General features: G+C 36.5%; 1 protein-coding gene across 4 annotated transcripts in view; it reads left to right on the top strand.

The window, feature by feature from the left end:
- jeb (jelly belly) overlaps positions 1-22,392 on the top strand; it is a 252,509-nt gene that overhangs the window by 216,581 nt on the left and 13,536 nt on the right. For all 4 annotated transcript variants that reach the window (XM_067771449.1, XM_067771448.1, XM_067771450.1 and 1 more), the window contains exon 3: positions 21,175-21,335. In XM_067771449.1, the coding sequence (XP_067627550.1) occupies positions 21,175-21,335 (161 nt within the window). The remainder of the gene's footprint in view (positions 1-21,174; positions 21,336-22,392) is intronic.

Below are 22,392 nucleotides of genomic sequence, written 5' to 3'. Positions count from 1 at the left end.
TCTAAACATACAGGAAGTGGAGTGAAAGCGGGGTAATGTAAGGGTAGCAAAAAAGATGACCGAAGGAATTCAGATGGGAAGATGGAAGGAAATGCAACGATACAAGTAAAGAGGGAGAGAATGTAACCTCAGCGGGATAGGGGGTTAGAATATAACCCCGTTAGATATACCTGTCGTAGGAGGCGACTAAAATACCAAATAGATTCAAGGGGTTGTGTATCGCAACCCTTTCAGATTGCCAGCGCAATATATATCTTCTCCAAGCCCCATTGTCAACCTCGCCTATCGGTGGTGAATCCTGTTTCATTAACAGCCGAGGCTCTGGCGCCCACGAGCTCCTCATGGATTTAGGGTGTGGGATGGCGGGATGGCTTAGAAGGTCGTATGTGGTCATAACAAATCGTTCACGAGATGGTCGGGCTTGGTACCGGAACGTAACGGCTCAGCATCCGGCAAAGGAACAACAAAATTGATGCGAAAAAGACGAGAAAAAGGGGGAAAGAGAAAGGTATGTAGAATAGACAGAGAAGAAAAAGGAAAAAGGAGTGCTAATGGTGAGGCCTAAGAACGCAGAAAAAGGAGAGATAAGATTAAAAGAAGATCAAGACGGAGAGAAAGAAACGTGAAAAGAGCGGATGCTGTAAAGGAATATAAAAGAAGGTGGGTAAGAGATTAGTGTAAGAATGAGAAAAGAAGCTGGAAAATAAGAGAGGCGAAAGACAACAAAAATGCCAAGTTGAAAACAAAAAGAAATTGAGTGGGATTGGTAAGGCAATGTGAAGATATAAAGAAAACAAAAAAGAAAACGAGAAAGACGTAGCACAAAAAAGAAACGGTGGGAAAAATAACGAAGTAATGAGGTAAAACAAGAATGAGGGAACTAAGAGGAGGAAAGTAAAAAAGGAAAGATCGTCAAGAATAAAAAGCGAAAATGCTAAAGTAGAACAACACATCATGGGTTGTAGGTTGTGCTCTCTTTTTTCGTACTGCGCGGATTTCTTTAATATATCAATGTAAGTTTTCTTTAATTTATTTAAAAAGATGGTTCGATTCAAATTTTCATTGGGACTGAAAACACAACTGAGTTTGTGGACGTTACTTACACATTTAAAAAAAAAAAAAATAAATGTAAGGCGCGATAACCTCCGAAGAGATCTAAGGCCGAGCTTTTCTTCCAATTTGCGTCGTGCTCCTCTTGATTTTTCCCTACAAATTGGCCGGACGGGACCTACATGTTTTATGCCGACTCCGAACGGCATCTGCAAGGCAGATGAGTTTTCACTGAGAGCTTTTCATGGCAGAAATACAATCGGAGCGCTTGCCAGACACTGCCGAGGGGCGACCCCGCTTAGAAAAATTTTCTTCTAATTGAAAAATCTTATTTCTAAAATTTTGATGTTTCTTTGCCCGGGAGTTGAACCCAGGGCATACGGTGTGATAGGCGGAGCACGCTACCATCACACCACGGTGGCCGCCAACTTACACATTTTAGAGTCATGAGAAATACAAGTGGCTTCGGAATAACCTTTCTATTTGAAAACTGTTAAAATATACGTATATTCTTTTCAAGACAAGTTGAACCTGCACCTCATTTAGTTAATAAGTTACGAATAAAATGTCAACAAACTTAAGCTCTTGAAAAAAAAACATTCCAGAGGCGGTCGGTCTAGTACCAGAAGGCATTAGTATTGAAGGTTATAATATCGAAAGCGACAAACAACTTCCCATATCAGTAAAACTCACTATACATTCAAAGAGTGCTTTTTCTGAGAGCATTACACCAACAACAACAGCGCTACCTTACACCTGCTCACTGCGAGACCATACGTGGCGTAAGCTTAATTTTAGCGTTCTGGTGCCAAACACACATTCTTGTCCATCCTGATATTTGAAAACTTATTTATATCTGGGTTGATGCGGTTCACTTATGCCCTTTTATTATTATTATTAATTAGGCCTGGAAGCACTGCGACCTTTGTGTAGATCTCTTGGGCATTACTGTGCAAATAAGTGGTGTCGCTCTCTTAGGCGTTCTGTTCGTTCAACAACGCTTGATTGCATAATAATTATATGTTGAAGGCGCAAGATGTTCGCATAGCCTGTACCTGGCTGGCGGTCTCTTTAAAAGTGCAGCAGATGTCGAAACACCTGCGTAAAAATCTTCATGCTTTTGTACATCAATCGCATATATCTTGCATGGCGACGATGTACACATTTGCCATCGCGAGGAAGTTAAATGGGGTAGATACCTATTCCATTGAGGGTTCGGTGGTTGTTTTTCTGACATAAGTAACGTATATATATATCCAGTTTTTCTACTCCTCAACGTACTTCACCTAAATGAATCAAAATCATGTATCTTTTTTTATATTATACAAATTTTTAAAGCATTTAACTACTTAAGCAGTAAGCGCTTACCAACACCTATACAACTCAACTGTACACTTAAACACGAATCATTTAAAGTAGTGCCGCAGTCGCACTTTTCAATGACTGCCCCCAAAGGTAAATCATTCTGCACATATTGTTTATGTCACAGACACACAACCATACGTAAATCATTTCAACTTCAAATTCCTCAAACCTGCAGCTTTTGCAGGTTTTGCATTTTTTTATGTTTTCTCATGTGAGCAATCAGCATTTATTTATGTTTTTTTCCCTACATTTAGGCATCCAAACATACTAAATGCTGACAGCTCAAAAGGCTTATGCAATTAAGCAACGTCAATAGGGCGACATTGAAGTTAATTAAGAACGATTGGGAGAAAGGGAGAGCAAAAGAGAGGGAGAGTAAGTGTGACTGAGTATTGGTGTTGCTTCTGCTTTCGGTGAGTGTTGAACGTTGAATTATGAATGCAAACATATTTCAAATAAATGAAGTAAGGGAAGAAACCAACAACAACTGCAAACACATACTCAAAGAATACTACAAGAAAATAATATATGAAAAATGCAAAGACAGACGCCTAATTCATATATATGCGCTGTAATTTGAATGAAAAGATTGCAAAAGGAAATGAAATTAATAAGGCAAATGTGAGAATGTTTTTCAGAGGAGGGTGGGAGATGTTAAACAGTGTAAGGCTAGACAGATCTTAATGATTGTTTGAAAAGAATAATTGCACGTGTTTATAGTAGATACCTTAAGTAAAAGACCCAGGCAGAAAAGCTAAGCTAAGGTTGCAGTATTTAAGTGTTTCGGTAGTTAAGCGTTTCATACTCAAAGCAAGACGTCACATAAATCTTATTGTACGGATTGTATGGATCACAGGCCTTCACACATTCAAACAATTAAATAGCTGCGTTAATATGAATCGAAGAATCATTGATCTGTGAAATTATCTGCTGCTAGATGTCGCTATCCATATATGCATCAGTCTCCTGTGTTCACACAACCTCGGCAGCTATGCAACATGCAGCAGAAGCTCCTACGTAACAGTCTACTGCGGTATGAAGCAGTAACTGTAAACTAATATGCGTCCGAGGGCTTTCGCACAAGAGTAGGAGTTTTCCCCGACATCTAGCCCTAAAATGGAGTACTAATTATAGACTCATAGATTCTTATTATTGCAACTACATATTATCTGTTGTAATGAGAGCTGTGATTGGGTCAATGAAAACGAAGTGCGTGTTTCCATCTTTTGATTAAAGTTGCTTAGTCGCTAATGAGCACTCTACTGCGAAATCTGGGGGTACCTAGTCGCAGCACAATTTACTGCAACTAATTATTCCTTAGGGTACTGTTGTAATTTGATCGTGGTCTGTAGGTATTGGTAAGCGTGATTGCGACAAAGCTGTCGACGCCGTCATAGTTAGTCCGTCAAACCAATTTCTGCACAGCTATGGCTGCGATTTACTGTAATTTCCCAAATACTAGTATTCGAGTATTTTACAACTATTATCGGACTGTGAGTTCGTGCTTTAGACTCTCAATTCAACAACAACCATATGGAACTCTGTAAGGTCTTACATTACAATACTGACCTTTTAGATTTTAAACCTACTTCTAAGAAGTTTTTCTTTACTTGATAGAATCTATTTCGTGCTATTTGAGAAAAGTTGTGTGTGCTTATTATCGAAATCGAAATTACCATCCCGTCTTTTTTACTTTTTATCGGATATGTGCAAGATTTTAGGTATAATGAAGTCTTATTGGTTTCTGTTTCATAACAAACCGATGACTCGTCGATAACACGCAGAGAATATTGTTACGAATATTAGCAACACTAATCACCTCTAAGCGATGCTAAGCAGTGACTTGCATGCACATCCATAAATCAATCATTATGTATCTACATAAACGAATCAAAAATTATGTCTACACATATGTAAGTACACGCAGGGAGAAGCAACGCACAAACACATGCATATATCTTATCTGAGGTGCTCACAAGAGAGGGCAATAATTTGTGCAAGTATTACCCGCGCGCATATGAGAAGCAATAAACATAGTTGTGGCTGGTGATTTTGTAGCTGATAACTAACTAGTAAATTCTGGAATGGAAAAGCCTAGAAGTATGCAACGAGGAAATCAGACAGTATAAAAAGGCGATAGTAGAGGCGCGAGAGTTTAGTTTCATTGAAGCTATCAATCAGTTTTGATTAAGCACGCAATCTGTCTGGCAATAGTAGAATTATTTATTGTGAAGTACTTTAAGAAAGGCCATTTTGCATTACTTAATAGTGGTGTTATTTATTCAACAGTTTAGTGATTCGAACGTTAGTAGAATATTTGAAATAAGCTGAATTTGCAGTAAATTCTTTACAATATACTTTTCGGTAACTTAATATCAATAGCTTGCAGATAAAAAATCTAAAAGTTTTCTATTACAAACTTGATTGATATCAAATCACTTTTTGCTATTAAATCGATAATTTGTGATAGCGAATCGATAAATGCCGATAACATTCCGATAATAAATTCGTGACACTACGATAAAAAATCGACAAATTGCCGATGACTTTTTGATAACTTATGGATGAATTTTGATAAATAATAAAAAATATAACGATACCAAAATCGATAACATGCAGATAACAAACTCGTACGACTCCGATAATAAATCGATAACTTTTTGATACTAAATCTACAGGTTTTCAATAGTAAATCAACAGATTTTCGATAAATAATCGATATAATTTCTATAGTAAATCGATAAATTTTCTATAAAAAACCTATAAGTGGTCGATCAAATATGAGTGTTCATTTGTGGAATTTTTATAAAATTTTTGGGGCAGAAATTATGCTGTATAAGGTGAATGAAATTACTGGCAACTCTGGTATCATCTCAATTACAGTCTACAGGGACTCCATCCGATCTTTTTTATATTCATAAATTTATTGAAGAATTGTCAATACCCTGAATTGCCAATAGCGGAATTCAGTAACTAGTGATACAAATTTCTGTTTCGGAAATATATCAAAAGTACCAAATAAGTATTAGTTCGTTAGTAGCTAGATTTTCTACAGTTATACAATCGGTTGTTTGGAATTTTTATTTTTGATATTCAACATACAATTTGAGAAAAACGCCGCCAACAAAAAACTGCCACCAGCTTTAAGGAACTTCGACTATGAATATGCTCTTTTTCCTTCACACTTTCCCACCAGTTCGGAATTATCGAAAAAGTGCCAATAAAGAACTAGTTGTAAGGTAGAAATTTATATCTTATTTAGAACTAGTGAAAAGTTTTGCAGCCGGGACGATTTTCCACGCCTTTGTCATCGCCATGCTAAATTCGCCCATTTAGAGCATGTAAAGGAAATAGATTGCGAACAAGTAGTGGTCCGGAATGCACTAGAACTGAACTACTTTTGAACTAAAGATTGTGTCTACAGGGCAAGTGCATAGTTCTGAGTTAGACTTGTTCTTCAACTCCCTCATAATTGTTTGCAAATCAGACTCATCGCACTTTAACTAAAATGAAATGCATGCAATTCTTTTTTAAAGTATTTTTCAATGGCGCATAAAATTTCTTCTTGCAATTGTCACGTGCGTGCAGTTGCAACTTTGTGGAGTTGCCTTTTATTGTTGAATGAAACTGATTGAATTTTTCTGATTTCGATTAGACTTAACACAATTGAAAATGTTTTTTTACCTGAGAAATCAATTTTCCCCAAGCATAGGAGCATTTGCAGCTAAACACACACACACACACACACACACAAGAACATATAAAAGCTTTCTAATACAATAAACCACCCGCCAAACATGACTTTTTCACCGGCTGTGCAGTTTTCTTATTAAAATTGAGTTTAGTTTTAAAAGGAAAAAACAGACACGTGCACAGATTTTCAGCCGAAGTAAATCTAAAGCTTTTTTAACGATATTTCCACATTTGCATAGTCAAATGGTTGTCACATCGGACCAACATTTTTCTCAAGTGTAGGTGTCGCACCCGGAACTGTAGTTTTTGTACACTCTTTCCTTCACGGAACCTGTGTTTATGAGCTTGATCGATTGATCCAAGATGCACAGTTCCCTCCAGGCGATAGCGCCGAGTACGAGAGAAATGTGATTTGGTTCAAGAGATTGTGTAGCGCAACCCTTTCTAGCGGTTGCCAGCACAATCTTCTGTTTTTCCAATCAAATTGGCAACCTCACTTGCTCATGGCGAATACAGTCTATTTAGCCACCGAGGCTCTGGCGACCCCAAGGATATTCTGGAAGTAGGGAGCTTGATTGCATAGAAAGTTCAACGGTGTCATATGCAATCATTACTGCGATGGTCAGGATAGTACCTTTATAGCTATTCAAGTAGTCTCCTTATCTCAAGGGGCGTTAAAAAGAAGAGAAATATGCTCAGTAGCATCAGCCGTATTGTCCCAGAATAGAAAGTGGCTCACCAATTGGGATAGTCTTTGCATGTTGCTCCAAGACTGCAGATCCCCCTCGTATGGGGGAAGCTTCCTGTTTACAATCTTATCTAAGTCTTTACCAGTTTGATTATTCCTTTATCTTCCTTTATATAATATCCTCTCACTTTTCACATAAGAGCCAAGACCTTCTGTGTAACTGGCTCCGTAAAACAGCTATCTGGTAGCACCGGCTTCCTCCTGGCGCTGCTGTTAAACGAAATAACGCACACTATCTTATTCTGCATATATTTTCGACTCTGGTAGAGCTGCTGCATCTTCGAGCTGGGATGCACTCCAGACGTTATGAGCCCGCTTTTCTGGCTTGTGTTGTTGTGTTAAACAATTTCCGTAGGTTTTGGAGGTTTTAACGGTGTTGTTGATCCTTGTCGGGGTAGAGTTCCGGTACGTTCCCTGGTTAGGACCATTATGTTATTAGGTAAAATGCCAGATGACTATGTCGAACTATGGCCATCGCATCCCCTTCCTCAAGTTCCATGAAAAGCTTTGGTCCGCCATTGATCGCCTGCTAAATATGTTTAAGTCGCATCTATATTTGCAGCCAGATTTTCCCCGAGTAGATGAGGTACACGGAGAAGCTGTAAAGCTATTATCTTAGTATTTCTCACCCACCCCCACCTCTGGTTCCATGAAAAGCTTTGGGTCGCCATTGTCGCATTCATTATTGAAATAAAATTTCCCCCTAGAAGATGAGATTGTAATTGTGTTGGAGAAGCATTGAAATAAAACTTAGAATTGCGCTTCCGGCGATAACGATTATCATCTTTCTATCATCGGAACTCTATTTTTTCCACGTCCAGTCACAGTTGCAACTCATTTTCGGTGTAGACGTTGGTCGCCATATTTTCTAGCTATTTGGTGAAGAGCTTCGCGGGTGCTTCCTCGCCTGTACTTCCGTCCTACAGTAAGATTGGTTACCTTTCAATGGCAGAGCCAGCCATATGCTGCTTGCTCACATTGTCATGGACTCGTGTGCAGACGAAAGAGAAAGGTCCTTCCCTCCTCTGCCTTTTCTTACTTTTCTTACTTTCATTTCTAGATTTACTTTTGTTAAGAGCCTCCAAAATGATACTATTTGACGTTCGTCAAGTTCACTATACTTGCCAGTGCGGTTACTCTTGTTCATTCTCTCTTTAGGCAGTCATTCACAGTTGCTGGCGTGCCAACAAATACAGCAGGAGGTGCCGTTTCTACGAAAATTCAATTTCTTCTACCATGATGTCCTCCAGGAACATCCAAGAGCTTTTTTGGGTCTGCTATTGATAGCTTGCCTAATTGTTGTAATGTTATACCAGTTCACTTATATGAGAGAAGAACCCAATATGACCAATATCCACTCACTTTAAACTAATTCAATGTTGAAAAACACCCTAGGTGATGACACGGTGGTCCCTGGTTGCCGCTATCATTCTTCACAGACAAATTCAGCAGAGGTGGTAAGGACAATGTCTCCGTGGAGCTGAAGGGGTTAATAAGCGAAATTCATATCTGACGCAAGACATCCTGTTACAAATATGCAGTATCATACACATATTTAAAAGGCGAGACTTGGAGTCGCCAAAAGTTTCTTATGATTCTAAGGCGGGTTTGAGGAGGGTGGGGCGGTATGACCGAGAAGGTTCAACGCGGTTATATTAAATCATTCCCGATATGGTCGGACTAGTACTTTAATGGTGCTCGTTAGCGGAACGTACCGGGCTTATACCCGGCAAAGGACTATAAACATCAATAACACCCCTAAAACTTTCGGGGAGCGGCCTTGTGGCTACAACAACAAAACAAAGATGTCTCCGTGTTGATAAGCATCGAGTGATGTATGCCCCTGCAAATACCAGAAGGTGGAAGGAAGTTTTGAGAAAAGAAAAGTTTTGAAAATGGTTTTTAAGTTTTTAGAAATTTCTCCTTTAGGAAAAAAAACTATATTCTAAACAAAAAAAGTTGACAATATTAATCCTTATATTAAAATAAATTTAAAATTTTGCATGCATAAATCTATTTATAGCACACACAACGTAGTTAAGACATCAAAGCGCAATAATTGCAAAATTTTCACCAAATAAATTATAACAACGTACAAACAGATATGCATACATACGTATAATGCATACTCAGTAGCTATTCAAAGGTTAACCAATTTCCTTTTTGTAAAAATAACCAAATGTTTAGCTTCCCATAAGAAGAAAGAGGAAATTTGCTAAGGCGTATCAACAAGGTTTGCTTTATAGTACTTTCAACTAACACATACACAATAACAGAAAAGTTAAAAGAAAATACAAAAGAGAGCTAGTTTAAAAATAGTTATTCGTATAACCGACAAGTATAACAACAATACAAAAATAAACCACATTAAAATTGGAAAGGAAGGCAAATTGGGTTGTGAATTGCGTATAAGAATAGCTCTCATATAAATGTGTACGTGTGTGTGTATGTATATATGCGGGTTTTTGATAAATGTATATGTATGTGTTTATAAAACTATTACCTGCGGGGATCTCGGTTACAATTTTCTTTTTATCAACTAGTCACCGTACTAGTTCTGTTATGTTAATATCACCAGAGTACACGCGCCCATCCCTTACGACACAAATGCACGCGTGTTCTACTATGGTAGACAATTTTAAAATGTCAAAAATCTGATTCTTCCAAAACTCAATCGTTTAACTGCAGCTAACAAAAAAAAAGAAATCGATTTATTATCGAAAGATTATCGCTTATTTATCGAAAAGCTGTTGATTTACTATTTAAAAAGTTATTATGATATTATCGGAGAGGTACGAGTTTATTATCTGCGTGTTATCGATTTGCTATCGAAATAAGTTTGTTATCGGAAACTTATCAATTTTGGTATCGATATATTTATAATTATTCATCAAAATTTATCCATAAGTTATAAGTTATCGAAAATTTCCGATTTGTTATAGGCGTTTCACAAATTTATTATCGACATGTTATCGAATATTTATCGATTCGCTATCAAAAAATATCGATTTGATATCGAAAAGTGATTTGATATCGATTAAGTTTGTACTAGAAAACTTTGAGGTTTTTTATCTGCAAGCTATTAGTTTTCTATCGAAAATAGATCGATATTGAGTTACCTAAAAATATATTCTCGGCGTGTTATCGATGACTCATCGGTTTGTTATGAAACAGAAACCAATAAGAATTCAATATACTTAAAATCGAGCACACATCTGATAAGAAACCAAAAAACACCCTATGATAATTTCGATAATGAGCCCACTAAGCTCTTCTCAAATAGCCCGAATTCAACACATTCAGTTTTCGATTTCGAAAAAGTGGGCGAGCTTATCGCCCGATTTCACTCATTTATTTTAGGTCTAGAAAAGCTCGTATACCGAATTTGGTGAAGATAACTCAATATTTGCTCAAGTTTTCGACAAGGCTCATTAAATTTTTTTTCGATACCGATGATTTTGATATATCTTTATTTTGCCGGCCAACATGGTGTGATGGTAGCGTGCTCCGCCCTCCACACCGAAGATCTCGGCTTCACGCCCAGGGAAAGACAACATCAAAATTTTAGAAACACGTTTTTTCCTATTAGAAGAACACTTTTCTGAGGGGTCGCCCCTCGGCAGTTTTTGGTAAGCATTCCGAGTGTATTTCTGCCATGAAAAGCTCTCAGTGAAAACTCATCTGCCTTGCAGATGCCGTTCGGAGTTGGCGTGAAAGAAAAAAAAAAAATAAAAATAGGTCCTGTCTCTTCAATTTGTAGGAAAAATTTAAAAAGAAGCACGACACAAATTGGAAGAGAATCTCGGCCAAACATCTCTTAGGAGGTTATCACGCCTCAAATTTATTTTTTTATGCACAAGTACATCTGGGTATTAAAAGCTAGTGCAATCAGTAGCTCAGTACGTTCAAGTATCTTTCATGAAAAATTACAGGAAAAACAGAGAGTGAGCTAGCCATAGAGACTGTCAAAGTAGATGGACAAAAAGTAAATGAAACGAAAATAAAATCACTGAACAAACTTTATAAGCACGAAAAAACATCAACTGTCGAATGCAACAGAAAATAGAACAACAAGAAATACGAGTGAAGTGAATGCGCCAACTTGTCCTACAAGTGATTTATTCTTACGTCGTTTACAACTGAACTGAAAACGTAATACATATGCAGTCTTTGTGAGTATATGTGTGATAATGCGTGAAGTTTTGCATAGGATTAAAGAAGCAATAGTAGTGCTTAAGAATGCACGCAAATAAAGAGAAAACGATACTTTGCAGAATTTATTGATACGAAATGTAAACTGAAAAGTGTAAAAATAGATAGACGAGTATACATAACTAACTTTAACCGCAACTTTGACGTAACAAACAAATTTTTAAGTTTGTATTAAAGGCCCGTTAACCTCCGAAAAGATTTTAGGCCAAGCTTCTCTTCCAATTCGCGTGACCCAGCTTTTAGTTTTTCCTACAAATTGACGGAAAGGACTTACATGTTTGAAGCCGTCAAAAAACGACATCTGCAAGGCAGTTAAGTTTGTACAGAGAAGCTTTTCGTGGCAGAAATACACTTCACGGTGTTTGCGAAATCACCGCCGAGCTGTAATCATGTTAAGAATAACTTTCTTTTAAATGAAAAAAAAAAAAAATTGTTTCTAAATTTTTGATGTTACTGTGCGCGCGGCGTGAATCCTGGATCTTCGTTGTGATAGGCGCAGCTTGTTTAGTTTATATGACGGTGCATTCATGGTCTTCCAAAACGCAGTAAAAAGATTCAAAGCATCATCTTAGTGTATTTGAAATTCTAGTTAAGAATAGAACGTATCTTGCGACGAAATGAAGTCGCGAACTCGTATCGTTAAAACGCAAATAACCTATAGTTATTCAGAGTTGAAGTATAAGAAATGCTTTAACACTTCTTATCCTCTTAAAGCCGTTGGTATTATGGACACATTGGAGTATCCTCCTTGGGCAAATATGTCTTATTTGTTGATCCTTAAAACATGGACACTGGAACGATTGTCTGTTAATTTTGTCCCTGAGGACTGCAAAATGACAACCGTTTGTAGAATAACCAAATTTAAATTTCAATTCGACACCAGACTAGGAAAATTTGTTTCACAAAACATTAACTTTATAACCGGGGAAAGGCGAAAAGAGCACGGTAGAATGCTGAAAGAGTTGTTTAGCTAAATTAAAAGGAATAAACGTTGACGCTGAAATTATATATCAAAACCGCAAACGTTCTGTAGCAGTATGCACAGCGAAAGTTTTCGAAAACTGTCTCCACGTTATCGCGACTAAGTTGAAAGGGATTAGATTTTAAGGAACCGACGCACACACACTCTATACGATTTTAAACGGTATTAACTCTCTGTAAACTGCGCCTAGGAATTTATATGGTCAGATCGGTTGTCTGTCGGATAGCTAATTGAACTCATAACGGCTCATTTTCGTTCACCTGAATTCACACAAAAGTATTCTACCTCACCTATATGGGATGGTATAGAAAGTATCAAATAGCTACTTTGTTACTACGCGGGAGCGGGAACTTACTGGACTGTGCAAAACATATAGGGTAACTCAGTTTAAAGGGCCCTTAATAAAAATTCCAAGAATACTTATTTTCCTTTTTATACTCAGCTGAGCAGAGCTCACAGATTATACTAATTTTGTTCGCATAATGGTACCACGTAACGGCATAAACTAATCGAGATAGATATAGACTTCTATATATCAAAATGATCTGGGCGAAAAAAGAAATTAATTTAGCAATGCCCATCTGTCCGTAAACACGATAACTTGAGTAAATTTTGAGGTATCTTAATGATATTTGGTACGTAAGTTTCTGGGCACTCATCTCAGATCGCTATTTAAAACGAACGAAATCGGATTATAAACACGCCCATTTTTCCGATATCGAAAATTTCGAAAAACCGAAAAAATGCGATAATTCATTACCAAAGACGGATAAAGCGATGAAACTTGGTAGATGAGTTTAACTTATGACGCAGAATAGAAAATTAGTAAAATTTTGGACAATTGGTGTGGCACCGCGCACTTTGAAAATGAAATGTTCGGTTACACCCGAACTTAGCCTTCCTTACTAGTTTTATTATTGCTTTCCCTTTTAACGCGTTGGTAATGCCCTCCAATTCAATTTTCTTTTTATTGTATTATTTTAGTCATGTTTATATATTGTTTAAATTTGTGCACAAGTGTGGCAACACTTTCAAAAGTTTACACGAGTGAACTCCTTTTTAGCAGCTTCGCTAAAAATTTATGTAATATTTAATTGTTAAATTTTAGATGGCTTAGCTTTGTTTTATTTATTCATGTAATTTAATAAACATTTTTATAAAGGTGACAGCGCTGTCTGAACAAATTTTTTTCCAAGCTGACTTCGTTTGTAGCTGAATATGTAATATTTAAATTGCCTTTGAGCATTCATTTATTCTTAAATTTTCACGCAACTAGCAACACTCACTCAGAAATTAATAATTTTTAAATTATAGTTTTTTACTTTAACTAAATTTCTTATCGAATATCTTACATTTATGCGCTTAAAAAACTAAGATTTCTTAAATTTGAAGCCATTAGCTGAATTTGAAAAGTCAATTTTAAAATAGTGGCAACCATCACTGTAGACCCTAAGCTTTCTGTAGGTTTTTTACATAATCAGCAAAACTTGCTAAGCTTTGAAAATCTAAATATTGTCTTATTTTCAAACAAGTGGCTGCTCTTATAAAAAAAAAATATATAAGTTTTTATATGTCATTTTCTTATTCAAACTAACTTTTAAACTATTCTCTTATATTTGATGACATTAGAAGTTAAATCTAAAATTTGAAGTTTGAAATTGACTTTAATATATTAAGTTAAAAATTACAACCACCATTTTATTATTATTCTATAAACAGTAATTCTACTAACAAACCTTTTTCGCTGTTGATGTTGTATTAACAAAAAAGACACTCCTTGAAAGCTTTGGGGAGTGTTATCGATGTTGATGGTCCTTTGCCGGATGCAGATCCGGTACGTACCGGTACCAAGCACCATAAATGTACTAGCCTGACCATCTCCGGAAGGATTAATATGACCTTATTAAACCTTCTAGGGGAGGCCTGGCCTACCCACCCCAAGTTCCTTTCGAAATTTGTTCGTATCCGAATAATATATTGTAACGAATTAAAGCAATTCCTCTTATTTGTAACCTTCGCTAAACTGTTGAATAAAACACTCCAATATTCTGTATTACAAAATCGTCTTTATTAGACTGATTTGAAAGTACTTCACAATTAAACTTCACTTCACAACTGATAGCGTTTTTAAAACAAACTGATTGCTACTTCCTCAGCTTTCGCTCCTTTTATACTCTCTGCTGTCTGTTCGCATACTTCTAGGCGTTTCTTGTTCAAGAATTTACTACTTCGTTACCAGATACATATATGCATGTGAATTTGTAGTTTATAGTCTCTCGCATAGCCTTATGCGTGTGTATATGTGAGTAATACTTCCACCGATGATTGCATACTCTTGTGAGTATATCTCCGCTGCCTTTATGCACATATATGTACACATAACGATTGATTTGTTTGTGTACATACAAGTGACTGCTTAACATCGGCTTAGAGGTGATAGTATGCCTTATTGATGCTAATATTCGTCACAATATTATCGTTGTCATTTTCGTCAACACGAGGTGACGCACTTTCAGTTAAATCGATAATTGTGAATATTTTGTGTGTATTTGTATATTTTTTGAATACAATGAATGTATTTTGTATATTTTTTGAATACACAAAACTGTTGAATATTTTGTGAAAATTGTGAATATTTTGTAGTAAAAATCGCAAAATCTGTTGTGAATACACAAAAATCGCGAATAAATGTGGCCGGCAATACAAATTTCCTTTTGCGCCGTAGTAATTTTTTACGAGTTTATTGTATACAAACGTGACCAAAGTATGGAATGTGGAACATTTGGACACAAATAAAATGATTGTTTAACTTTTCATGTAATACCTATAGTTCCAGAGAAGTTTACTAAAATAGACAGCAATATATATTTTTGCATAACTTTACAAAAAATATTCCCACAACCCTGCAAAACTGGTGTTAAGCTTTTCTTAACGCACTGTGATAGTCTTTCACGCCAGAAATTCGAACGTGCTGATCTTCCTGGCGAACTACTGAAAGGTGTTAGTCTTCCACGATATCAACGAATTGTGCTAGTCTTCCGCGAGAACAAGAAGCGTGCTAGTCTTTCATGGGAATTTGAAACGTGCTAGTCTTCCATGAGACCAACGTTCGAATACCACCATCTAATTTTGACTATTTAACAGCACGAAACTTGTTATAGGCGTATCGCATGTCTTAACGCCCAGCTGACCCAATTGACCACTTTTAACCTTGCCCATATTTCCAAAAATAAAAAGCGCACGATATGAAAAAAGACGGCAACCGCGTTTATAATTATATATATTTACGTAGATGCTTGTTCGGTTGTGCCTCTAGACAAAATTAAGTCTATAATATTTGGTAATAAATTCAATGCCCTAAAGTATGCAACAGTGTCTATACAAACAATTAAATTTATTTTACAAATGTGAACCGACTTGCGTCAATGGTTTACATTACTGCACATCTTTGTAGATACTTGAATGTCAAGTATCTGTTGTAAATGTTCGTGTGCATGTGCATGCGCGAAGCACACTCCAAATAGCAAACAAATTTGATATCTTGTGGTAGGTACAGAAACTTAACCCCACGTTTACTATGTGTGCCTGGACTTGCCTTCGCCTCTGGTTCACGGCACAGCTGTGACTTACGATTTTTTTGTTAAATTGTGGTAAAGTGAACATGCAGCTACCAAAGGTCAAGGTTATGCACTAAATTAGCTGTAACCTACTTTTATGCTTACGATAGTAAGGAACTATTTTAAGGGTATATCTTTGGCAGTAAACAATAACAGCCGACATAATTTTTTAAACATTTGTCAATAAAAAATTTGTAAGTAAAAATTGTAAGCTGAGATTGGCTCTGAACTTGAAGGTTTTAGGTTTGGTTAAACTGGCCGGTCCATGAGGACCTCACATATACTGAATAAGTCCGTAGTGTTACCAGAAGTTTGGTTTAACAACCAAACTGAAAAACCCTATCAAAAACCAGGACCGTTGTCATAAAATTACTCCGTCCTCGTGGAAAATACTAGAAGCTTCCTAGGATTTAAGCCACTTGCTGCTTCTAGATCTGACAGCTGTATCACTCTTAATAGCTGGAGTCTTAACCTGGCAAGCGCAGGGCAAGAGTTCAGAAAGTGCTCGATCGTTTCGTCCTCCAGCCCGCACTTCCTACATCTGCTATCACTGGGCAAGCCTAATTTAAAGGCATGTGACGCCAGAAGGCAGTGTCCAGTCAAAATACCCGTCATGAGTCTACAGTCCTCTCTTTTTAATGATAGAAGCAACTTTGTTAGTCTACGGTTGTAAGACCTGCACATAATCTTCGACACTTCAAACCTTCACTTGAAGGTTTTAAATAATTAAAAATTAAAATTGACAGCATATTTTAGCGATATAGAACAAGACAAGCAAACTTAGGTCGTTTCTTGGTATATGAAACTTCAATTTTTAATGAAAATCAATAATTTTTAGTACGTCATTAAGGCTTAGTACGCTGGGCTAGTAATACCACAATTTCATTCAAATTCGATTTTGTCTGTTATCGCTTGTAGCCACGTTTATGTGTTACAAAAAGGGAGGTATTCTGAAAGTGAGTCGATTGTAGGTGCTTTTAAATTTGTGAAGTAAACCAAAAGGTAAATGACACAATATAAATTATTTATTTATTTTCAGTAAGAAAAGGATATATAAAAATATAGCGAAAAGGATGTTAGGGGGATTTTAAGGTGTTATCACTCATAGATACATCAAGCTGACTGAAATGACAATTTGCCACTTACGGTGCTTATGAATAAACTGGCATATACTTTTAGGCGCTTAACATCTTAATATATAAAAATCACGTGTCACTATGTTTGGCGAAAATGGACACCTAAACTACATAACCGATTTTGAATTTGTTTTGCACCCCGCTTGTAGTTTGATCTAACTTAAGAGATAGGATAGGTTATAGGTCAGTAGTCGCAATATTATTTTATTGCAATTTTTTTATTTGTTTATACATAATAATAAAAAGTTACGTACACGCACCGGCACTCACATTTTCCGGGGTGCGGATATACTTCCGTGTAACTGGTTGGTGTTAAATTAAACAACGTGCTTATCAATAAAAAATATTGTAGCGAATGATATCAAGTATAGCACATCACCAGGTCCGCCGAGAGGGTGGGGGGTTTCTGAGGGGGCCGCAATTTAGATGTACTATGACATTTTTTTTTAATTCAGGAGAGTCTTTATTTGTTCCATGTGCAAATTTTAAGCCGAATTTCAAAAGCAACGAAAATCTGTATTTCGGTTTAATATTATAGTGAAGTGTGAAAAATAAAAATCTATATATATAGAAAGAAAAGCTAAAATGTGTGTTAGGGTCGCCGGTGTTTGAAGAAATGCGTCGGTCGATTTTGTTCAAACTTTCACACAAGTTGCGTATACCTCAGGCGGTGGTTATTACATAGTTTTGGTTGCGATCGACGTACATGGTCTCTAGATATAGGCCGAAGCGTGGAGCCGAGTAACCCTAGAATGTGTTTATAGAATATGGATATCAAATGAAAGCTGTTGATGGGTTGTTTAGTAGAGGGTAATTTTCATACCCCTGGGTGATTAGGGTCTCGATATATAGGCCAAAACGTGAGCCAGTGAATGCAGAGACAGTGTTTATACAATATGGATATCAAATATAAGCTGTTGATGAGTGCTTTAGTACAGAGCAATATATTATACAGAGACGGACTGGGACTGGGATTAGGACTAGGACTGGGACTGAGACTCGGAGTGGGCCTGGGACTGGGACTGGAATAAAATACATACCACCCTCTGGGACAGGCAATAAGGGATGCAGAAGAATGAGAAGGAATTGAGAGAAGAGAAAAGAGAGAAGGAGATTGAGAAAGAGATAGAATGAGAAGAAGACGGAGATAGATGAAGCGAAAAAGACGAAGGGAGAAGTGAATAAAAGGATGAGGAAAAAGTGAAGAGGGGGGAGGGCAAAGTCATTATTAAAATGTATGCAGATAGGCCAAATTTGGGGCAGGACAACGTCTGCCGGGTCTTCTAGTTTTTAATATAGCCCTTACTCTATCAATATAAAAAAATGATATTACAAAATGTTATGCATTTTACAAAAGTACCACAACCCCGTCCATGAACAAAGTCCAATTAAGTCCTCACGTCAAATGAAAAAAAAATATATATATATGTATATATATGTACAGGTAATATGCGGGCAACAAATACATTCGTGTTATTTTGTAAATATATTTTTAGTCGTGGCAAATCAACAATGTTAATATTGATGTTAACAATAAAGATTATAATTACAATTATTGGTGTTGATGACTTTCGAAGTGTCTTTTATTATACTACAAATTTTATTACATGTCTGAGCACCTAATAAATTTCAAAGATTATTTCCAAGATGTAACCATCGTAGTAATGCATCGTTGTGTAATTGAATCACAAATTAATACAGACATCTTAATGAATCTATCTGACTCAAATCGCTGTGGTGGCAAATATTTTATATGCCTCCAGATCACTAAGACGGAATGACAAGGAAAGCCATCATTCACTTAATTCTCATGTTGGTTAATAGCATACTGATAAAATCTCAAGAGTTGCTTCGAAGCAGTTGCTCAACTTGAGAATCATAGCGTACTCAGCAAAAGAGGAAATTTTTTATAAAGATAAAAATGCTATTACTTAAGTTGATAAAATGATAGCTCCCAACTTGTGGTTATTTAACTGGACTCAAGTGTAAGATTTAAAATTTATTTTTGATTATTTACGCTTCATTATTACTATCAATCAGGTGTTTATTTCTCACAATAAATAACTGTTGGCTTTGGTAGTACCACCTTGGGGATTTTTTTTTCAACTTCACCTCAAGTCGATATCCAGTGTAGGATATCAACTGGAGGAACCTGTTGAATACTCATTTGAGAACTGTACATTTCTCAAAATCTCTCAAAGATTGGATAATAATTTGAAAATGATAATGATGTTGGAGTTTAATATGAGAACTATAAATCTTACAAAATTTCTCAAAGGTTGGATAGCAATTTGAGAATGAAGTTGGATACCTATTCGAGAACTATCTGGGTTAAGTATAACTAGATAATGGTAATGGATATCACCTTCGGAACTAGATATACACATCGCTGGAGAAATATCTTTTAAACGTTTTGGTAAACAAAATCTAACTTTTGTCGTATCTACAAACTATCAATAAAAACTAATGTTGCCGTACAAAAAAGCAATAGCCATCACCCGATAACTGTTTATGCTCCGTATGATTCAATTCTCACGGGCACGCTATGGACCATCGAGAGACTTCAGAAGCAGGGTTTATTTTTTCCATACAAATTGTTAAATGTAGATGTCGCTGTTATGTTCCAATGTGGCTAATCAGCGAGATCTATTTTTGAAAACGGTGTATTAATAAAGGCACTGTAGCCAAAACAAAGACAAGATATTAACAAACTACCTGGCTTGCAAATCGAGCACGACTGAGTTCATCGTTGTTGTCGCATTTATATGGGAAACTATTTATCTGACTTAGGGTCTTTGGTCGTTCGGGAGATGTCCTTATATGTAACAAATGAATATCGTAAAGACAGATAGTTTTATATAAACTGTAGTCAGCACATAATTGCGTTCATTGTCGATAATGTGCCATCACCATAAATATCTCTGCATTTATAAATATCTGATGACAATATGCAACAAGTCAGCAAAATCATTGTATTATCATATAAGTACAGGGTAATAAAAATATTTCGAAACAAAAACTGAAGAGAAAAGGAAAGCTAATGCATAACAAAAGCTCTAAGTGGAGTCATACCTGAGTGGAGTCAGGCTGAGAGTAAACTTTTTTTGGAAACTTGTTTTAAAAATTAAGTTCATTTGCAAATTCAAAACGATTTGGATAAAAAACAATGTTATGAGCCTAAAACTCTTTTTCAAAATGTCATCCATTAATCTCCGAAATTTTACTCGTATGAAAAATGCCATACTTTAGCTTTGAAGCAAGCTTTGCAGCGCCTAAAAGTATGCAGACTCTGCTTACAGCAGAAATATAGCATAATCATGAATATACACATTTTACAGAACAAGAGCAGAACAATAACCACAGGACACTGTAATTCACACCCACTTTAGAATTATTCTGCGTTCTGCGATCAGACATACATAGCACATTTATTAAAACGAAAGATGCTCCTTTCGGACATGAGTACAGTACGTCACAGTACCAGCAGCTTCTATGTAATATTGGGCCGAATGTCGCGCGGATGATTTTTGGACGCCTTAAACTCTCCGCTGTACAAAACCTATACTTTTACCACCCTTACATGCGCTGGGCCTACATTCCACACAAAATTTAATTATAGGCTGATTTTTTTATACTAAAATTTTATTGAGCGAGCCGGACTCGTGCGCAACCAATATACAAATCTCCTGTCAAATATCAACAGAAATCAGCTGTTCTATAAATCAATTAAAACTTACAGCTTGCGCTGAGATCTAGCGTATAATAGCAACTGCCGGTAATGCAGTGCAAATATTCACAATAGTACCATAGTACAAATAGATTTCTTTGTGTGCTTACAATCTTTTATTTTTAACAAATTATTTTAACAAAATATAGCTAAAAAAAAGAACTACGACCAAAATTGCCCACAGCTCGTTAATAGCCCGAATCTCAATCTTTACAACCAAAACATTATTTCTAAATTTCTAAATAAGAGCGAAAAAGTGGCTCGTACATAAAAACAGTAATTAGAAATCATATATATATAATTAGTTTAGCTTTTGAGTTTGTCGCACAACACCAGCTACTTCTGCTATTAATCTTGCGTGCTGAAAGCAAGTTGGCATGCAAAAGCGCCATTACAATTTAATTTAATTTACTGACAATATTTGTTAACTCATCTTACCGTGAAAGCGAAACAACTTTTTTTTAGATATTAGCTTTAAAAAATTAGGCACATTTTGTATGCGCCTTAAAGTATGTTAACATAACTGCACACCATATCAAAATTATTTTTTCTACGACTATCACAATACCAAAACTTTTTTTTTAAATATTTTACTCTTGTAACAAATTTATTCAAGTATTTTTGTTTTTTCTATTTCATTCTAGAATGCCCCACCGCCATGGATGGCATGGAGCGCTTTGCGTGTCCCACACCAGATCTGCAAGGTCGGTATCGCTGCATAGACGATCATGCGTTATGCGATGGTTTTATCGATTGTCCGGAAGGTGAAGATGAAGATCGAAGATCGTGTATGTTTTACAAAACGGTAAGTAAAAACTAAATTCTATGAGCGTAGAGAAATTTACATACGTTACGGTAGTAGTATTTTTAAGGTTCTATATTTCTATGAGAAAAATTTATAGCACGACCCGGAGGTATATCGCACCTTGCAATTTTTTCTAATTTTTGATTTTTTGGATATCGTTCTTAGCAGATATTAAGTCTAAATAATATGCTGAAAAAACGTTTTCAGCCATGGACGGCAAGGAAATATTTGGAACAATTACTATTATTATTTGGCCTCAATGCTCTTCGATATTTATTTAGATCTATTGTGTTGGCCTTTTAGCCTATTACTGTTGCTTGAGGCTTATAATGTATTAAATCACCTCTTCGGGCTCATTACCCTATATATCGAAGGGACTAAGAGTATCTCCGCCTAGATAAGAGAGTACCTGCCTTACCATAGCGATGCATTCGCAGAGAACGTGATCCAGCGTGTCATCCTCTAGCTCAAAAAAACGACAGATTTGTGTGTCTTATAGATAAAATGTATTTAGGTGATATTTCAGGCTACAATGTCTCATAAAGTAACCGCTCAGAGTTCGCAGCTATTCTCTGAATAGATTGGTAAGCTTAGCTATGTTTCTGTTGCCTTCTGTTCCCTTGACTTATAATTTCCCTGTGCCTCTGTAAGTCCACAGATGGGCTCTGGACCATAGAATGCTGCCAAAGCACTCTGGCTACATTTTGTGCATATTCAGATCATTTAGGACTCCTATGCAGTCATCCATTAGCTAAGAAGTAATTGTGTAAGACTGCAAGGCACGCGAGGCTGCCGGCTGTCCTACATAGTGAGGATACTCCTCGAGGAAGAGCTCTTTCGTCGACGTTCTCTAACGCAAACTTTTATTGCTGGGATATCTGTCTAAAATATAGTGGGGTAAAATTGCTATAAATTCCTTGATGTTCAGCCTACAGCTGTCAGCTCCCGTTTTTTTGTCATCAAATTTGTACGCATCCGTAAACGAAGCCTCTGAGTAAAGGATCTGCTATTTCACCAAAAGTTCTGCCCGCAGCGGCCACCTGAAAAGTTCTAACCG

The sequence above is a fragment of the Eurosta solidaginis genome, chromosome 3 (genome assembly GCF_040869045.1).
Source record: "Eurosta solidaginis isolate ZX-2024a chromosome 3, ASM4086904v1, whole genome shotgun sequence".
Classification (NCBI taxonomy): Eukaryota; Metazoa; Arthropoda; class Insecta; order Diptera; family Tephritidae; genus Eurosta; species Eurosta solidaginis.
This window is presented reverse-complemented; position numbering and strand designations above follow the sequence as displayed.